This window comes from Semicossyphus pulcher, unplaced genomic scaffold (assembly GCF_022749685.1).
Source record: "Semicossyphus pulcher isolate SPU_LCO1_2020_fin unplaced genomic scaffold, fSemPul1.0.p SCAF_9, whole genome shotgun sequence".
Taxonomy (NCBI): domain Eukaryota; kingdom Metazoa; phylum Chordata; class Actinopteri; order Labriformes; family Labridae; genus Semicossyphus; species Semicossyphus pulcher.
Window position 1 is genome coordinate 17,316,975 of NW_027211770.1, and position 6,000 is coordinate 17,322,974.

The 6,000-nt window shown below is 40.6% G+C and overlaps 1 protein-coding gene across 3 annotated transcripts; it reads right to left on the bottom strand.

The window, feature by feature from the left end:
* Positions 1-191: 191 nt before the first annotated feature.
* cbx3b (chromobox homolog 3b) lies at positions 192-4,235 on the bottom strand. Of its 3 annotated transcripts, XM_069655986.1 has the most exons (6): positions 4,071-4,235; positions 3,541-3,681; positions 3,291-3,447; positions 2,695-2,843; positions 1,228-1,349; positions 192-1,118 (listed from the first exon to the last, which is right to left on the bottom strand). In XM_069655986.1, the coding sequence occupies exons 2-5, from the start codon at positions 3,678-3,680 to the stop codon at positions 1,229-1,231; spliced, it is 567 nt and encodes a 188-aa protein (XP_069512087.1). In that variant the 5' UTR covers position 3,681; positions 4,071-4,235; the 3' UTR covers positions 192-1,118; position 1,228. The 3 variants fall into 3 exon arrangements, with proteins under 3 accessions (XP_069512087.1, XP_069512088.1, XP_069512086.1); XM_069655987.1 differs by having other exon boundaries at positions 192-1,349; positions 4,086-4,235; XM_069655985.1 differs by having other exon boundaries at positions 192-1,349.
* Between the last annotated feature and the right edge of the window lie 1,765 nt (positions 4,236-6,000).

Below are 6,000 nucleotides of genomic sequence, written 5' to 3' on the forward strand. Positions count from 1 at the left end.
CTTATCAGGTGTATTATTTATAGGCTGTTACGTAAAATCAGATGAAACACATCCAACAGATTAGCTGCAGGTTGTAATTACGCTTACATCAAACTGAAACTGATCATTGCATCAGCTGACGTGCCTGTATTATTACTATTTAGCTTGTGACAAATAAGAAATAAATTAAATCAAGGGATAAGTTTCACAAAAAGTTTCCTTTATTCACAGAGACTTCACAGATCCATGGTCAACAGTTACAGTAATTCAGTAGCAGGTTGTTTTAGGAGGTGTAAGGTTCAGCTGAGTGTCCCAGAACAGTCATGGGAGATATGTCGAGTCAGGTACAGGTGTCGTGTACACGGACGTGTCTAATTACTGGAAGACAATGCCCTGCATAATGGGACAGTCTCAAATCTAAAGTGCTACATTTAACAATCTTATTAGCCATCACAGGTGCACAAGTCAATGTATGTAAATCTCAATACATTTATTTTAGAAAGAGTTTCATTCTTTTCAGGACTTTACTTTGGATTAGCTCCAAATAATATTTAAGAACTTCAACAATATTCTTCTTATACATTGAGAAGAGAACATTTGGTTTTCAGCAGCTGATGGAAATATGGGGAAATTTCTGCTGGACAACATTTTTTATAAACTTGACACTTTATATCAAACACAAGGGTCATACAGAGAGAAGGTAAGACACGGTAAAAGCTGTGGCTATAAACACCTCAAACAACAAACGTCAGCACAACAGGTCTACAATCTTCAGCGCTACATGAACTGGAGGTACGGATTGGACAGTAGTTAGTTCACTTTCTCTACATAGTGCTCCTATACAAAATATAAAGCACACACTAAACAACCTCATAGCTAAATAGGACTGTAAATACTAAATGAGTATACAACAGTAAAAAGAAAACACATGTCCACAGTGATTGTGTCTGCTTACACAAGACCAAAGCTGCTACAGGTTAGTGGGACCTCAAATCGGCCGCTCTGCATGCAAGGTTAGTTTGAGTCTCCATCACAGTCTCCACAAAGGCACAGAGACCTCTTTGAGCACCACGGGAGCGAGAGCACTTCAAATCCATCCCCGCTGAGGCTCTCGCACCTGCCAGAATCTGAAACTCCACCTGCAGCGGGAAGCAATTTCACAGACCGCCGCTAATGTCAGCTGGAGGGGGACACTCGATGGAGGTTAAACTAAGCTTCAGGTGAGAGCGCAGCTGTTTATACACGTACTTCACGGCTCCTCGTCTCCGCAGTGCCACGTCAGCTTCCGCTCATAGAAGTCGATGACCACCTGGGGACACCTGGCGCTGGCTTCGCGGGCCGGCAGCAAGGCTACATCATCAGAGTTCTTCCTAAAGGGGAAACAAACAATTAGATTGGCTGCCTCCTTCTGTTGATGTAAGTAAAGGCTTTCAGCAACAGCACACATGCCTAACAAATTAACTTTTTCACTGAGTCACACTTTTTGTTAAATGACTTTAGTTTAGAAATATCCCATGGCATTTTTTCAGACTAAAATGATACTACAGCTATAATGCTTTTTCACAAGTTAGGGGGGGAGATTTTTCAAAATAAAAGCAGCAGATAGATTTCTTGACTTGTATTCTTGACTTTACCTTTATTTTTTTCTCCACTTGTATTGCATTATATTCTAATTATTCTCCATTTTATATAGTTTTACCCCAGTTTTATTGTGTTTTAAATTTAGTTAGAATACAATCCGTCTTTCAGTGGTGCTAATAAATACATAAAACGGCTTTGCCTTGCCATATAAAGAACAAGCTGCAAAACTCAAGACCACTTCCACTCCCCATTTTAAAGCTAAAATAATCTTTCCATTAGGTGAAATTCAGAACAAAACAACCCTGTGTTAAAACAAAAAAAAGGAACTGCATTGGTGCGCCCCTGCTGTGTTCCTCAGCTGTAAGAAATATAACACAATCCAGGAAGTTTAGTTTGAGGAACAGATCCATGAGTTTGAAGACTTATTAGCATCCAAAATACAACACAACAGTTACAGGTCAAGTCAAGTATGAGAAAGGATCTGACTCTGGACAAGCAATAATTTAAATTTCATTGCGATAATTGCAAAAAAGCAAAAACACATGTTTACATACAAAGTCATCTACCATAAATGTGCATGTATTTGATTGGCCTATGCAGCACTCTACGTTGTCACCCTAAACTTCTCATCATAGTACCACTCCGGGCTGCGTTTTTTCCTGCCCTTTTAAACAACGCTCTTTAATCCTGTTTTCTTTTGCACAACAAGCTCTCTATCAAAAATTCAAAGACTTTTCAAAGAGAAGAATTTTATCAAACCGAACACAGCTTCTTAAAAACCAGTTTCTGTTTTCACAGGCTCAGTCGTACCTCTCATGACTCCTGACTTTGTGGAAAAGAATCGGTTCTCCTTTAAAGGTGTAAAGCATATTTACTTTGGTTGGAACAGTTTGACCACTGATCTGACAAACGTTTTGTCAGCTAGTAAAGGCCAATGACCTCTAGCCTTAATAACTCTAAAGTAAATGATTTATCCACATTATGAAACACCCTCATAAACTAACACTAGACACTGTGCTACAGTTTGGAACAGTAGACTGCAGCTTTAAATGTGAAAAACTGTGCTTTTCACCTTCATACTAAAAAACTACCTGGCGTTCATTCAAGGACAAAAGGAGGAAGCAGCAGAGTTACCATTTGACAAGGAACATGAGCTCTCCCTGTCTGTCTGTGGAGCCGATGATGCATTCAGGCTCGAGGTAAGTGCTGAGGTTAGTGGGGGTGTTTGACTGCTCGTCATTTGGCTCGAGGACATGAGCCTGCTGCTGAGACTGCATACAGGACTGGGAGGAGAGCGACAAGGACAAACGTTAAGTGCAACAGTAGAAGCAAACACACGAAACACAAAATTCTCAGGCAACAGGATTTCTATTACTGTAAATACCTATTGCGCAAAAGAGGACATTTTAGTACTTTCACTTTCAGGGGTATTGCGAAATTAACCACCTTCGCACACCATTTAGTTTCATATTCAGCCTTGAAACTCTAAAAAAGTCTGCCAATATGGTCAGATGATTTTACTTGAATCAACCACAGCTTCTTTTTCTATTAAGAGAAAAACTTCCATGAAGTTTCTGAGTGTAACTGTCGAAATAAAGCAATGCACTCAAAGAAATAGGATTCTAATGTTGTTTTTCCCTTTTTACAGATTAAGGTGAGGAAGTTCTGTAAATAACATGGAAACAACTAAAAACTAACAGACATTCCACCGCCATCTCTCAACTACTCACAATTTCCGTCTCTTGCTCTGTCATTTCTTCTTTGGGAATGAACTCTTGCTCGGTTAGCTCTTCCTCATTCTCCCCGGAGAAATGGGTGTTTCTCAAGAAATCTTCAATGAGTTCAGGACAGTCCAGATTGTCCTCAGGTTCCCATGTGTTTTCTGCACTGTAAAAACACATCACAAAGAGGGGAGAACACACTTGAAAATCGCGCTTACATTTACACAGCAAATAGTTAATTCCGCAACATTTCACTCACTCGGTGAAGCCTTTCCACTTTAGAAAGTACTCCACTCTTCCATTAAAGACTCTGCGGCGAATTATCTTTTCAACCACAAACTCCTGGACAACTGTAGTCTCCTCAGTCTTCCTCTGTTTGGCAGTCTGCTTCTTTCTCATCCTGCCATCAATCAGAAGCAAATGAATAAAAAACAGCTTTTGTTCCAGTAACGAGTAAACATAAAGTGTCTTTTATTTTGTTAAAACTCCGCAGTGATGACAGAAATAAACACTGGGGTATTTGCAGAACAACATGGCAGTGGTGAGCACTCTGCTGTGCCCTTCAGACAATGCTCCGTTTACTTATTATAGCGCTCCACCTGCTGTTTTTTCGCGAGCACAACATAGTCCTACTTGAGCCATGAACGCAACACGTTAGTATTTACACACGTGCGCAGTTCGTTCAGACAGTTTAGGTAAAATAATACTGTGTTGACATCAAGCCAAAAACATGAGAGGAGACGTGCCTGAGTGATGCACAAGACGATACAGTGAACAATATGCACGTACGCTCTCGGTGTTTACTTAATCTCGGCGGACAGCCTGCTGCGGTGCTGCTCAGCTCGGCTCGGTTGTGTGGAGCTCCTCGTTGGAAAAACTACATGCACACAGCGCCGGCGAGGCTGCTTTTCGCTGCAAATTGTGTCGCTCTGCGTGTTTACATGAGCCAAACAACTTTTCATCAATGAGTTAAAATTAAAGATGGCCGTGGATGCTCGGAGGAAGTGGTTGCCAAGGGAAAAGGTCATGCCAGGAAAACCGGGAGGAGACGACGGGGACGCGCACGCCGCCGACCAATTAGAGAGCAGTCCGCTCCTCCATGCCCCGCCCCCTCCCGTCCAGTGGTCCGGAACAGCCCTGCCACCCATGGGCGTCAGGTGGGTACGACAAGGGACAGTGTACAATTGGCATGTTTCACAGGGATTACAGACTGGTTATGATTGTTTGAGCTTTGAGGTCAAAATGGTGGAAGCAAATAGACAAATAAATAAATGTGTTTTTATATTCTTTTATGTTATAAGTTTATATTATATTTTTTATTCTATATATAATAATATAATATAATTATTATATTTACAGTAGGTACAATTATTTATTTATTTTTTACTTTTTACCAAGTCTTTACATTAGTATTTCCATTTTAATGCAACTTTATTCTTTTTTATACAAAACATTTCAGATAAAAATTTTTGTATTTTTTATTTTATCACAAGAGTTGTTATTTACTTTGCAGCTAAATATTCTACATATAAAACATTTAAACATTAAAAAGTGTGGTACATTGTTAACAATTTTAATTTGTCCCACCTTGTCAACAACCAACAACAATAAACGTGAAGATCATATAAAAAGATATTGTGTAGAATGGTGTAACTGGGTAATAAGTTTTACAACATTTATTTTTGATACTTTAAATAATTATATACATTTTTAAGGTTCTGAATGCTGGACCTCTACTTTCATTTTTTTGGTACCGTAGTATTTCTACGATCTGAATTGTCCTGTAAGCACAGATGGTTTTCACGGAGGGGATGTGTTCTCCAAGAACTCCTGAACCATACTGAGTAATTCATGGGAAAGAACCCCTCTGGGGGAATTGATTGACATCTCCCTTTTAGCCAATAGGAAACCTCAAAGCTGCTGATTGGCCCAGTAAGCACCACTAACAGGGCTTCCTACTTGACCAACTTTCCCCGTTTCTCCACCAGTTTTTCCACACTGTGCTGCAACCCACCACTAGGGGGCGCTGCCTGCTTGTATTGGACCTCCAGGTTCAGCGGGACAAAGGCTCACTGCTCCTGCACCCAGTTCACTAATGAGAATGGATTTATGCTGGAAAGCTCAGAGCAAAAGGCAGCAGAACAAAAGGCTTTATAGGAGGTGGATTCACAGTGGAGCTGCCTCTGATGCCTTGTTGTTTCTGATACCATTTCATCCCCAAGGCAGGATTATGTAACAAATTCACTTATGCATGCACTGCAACAACACTATAACATCGTAACTCAAATATAGGGGTGCGTACACAGTAAAGGCAGCACATGTTTCACAGCCCTGAAAATTAATACTTCAGTTTCATTTTCAATAGGAAACAGAGGGGAGGCCCCTGGGATGTGACTAAAAATGGCCTCAGTGGAAAGGCTGGCAGACGCCTACATGGAAGATGAATGTGATGTGCATGATCTCCAGAAAGGGAACTTATTGATCGCAGCCTCAGAGGGGATGGGACACAGGTCTTATGCACGGTGCAAAATCAATGTACACATGTGCTGTTCAACTCCCAGAGCAAGGGAACTCAAACACAGGAGAATGTTTGCGAGAGCAGGAATCACAGCGTCTCTGTAGATAAAAGCCCAGGAGGTAAGCTGCTGTTTACTTGTGTGATTAATTATTAAAAGTGTGTTGAATGTGTTTCAGCAACGTAACGTAAAGTAAACTTAAC

Coding starts and splice junctions, on each gene's coding strand:
- cbx3b (XM_069655987.1), bottom strand. CDS start 3,680: ATGAGAAAGAAGCAGACTGCCAAACAGAGGAAGACTGAGGAGACTACA. Junction 2,844..3,290: donor CAGAGCAAGAGACGGAAATT/GTGAGTAGTTGA, acceptor CTCTCCTCCCAG/TCCTGTATGCAGTCTCAGCA. Junction 1,350..2,694: donor CTCATGTTCCTTGTCAAATG/GTAACTCTGCTG, acceptor TTTCCCCTTTAG/GAAGAACTCTGATGATGTAG.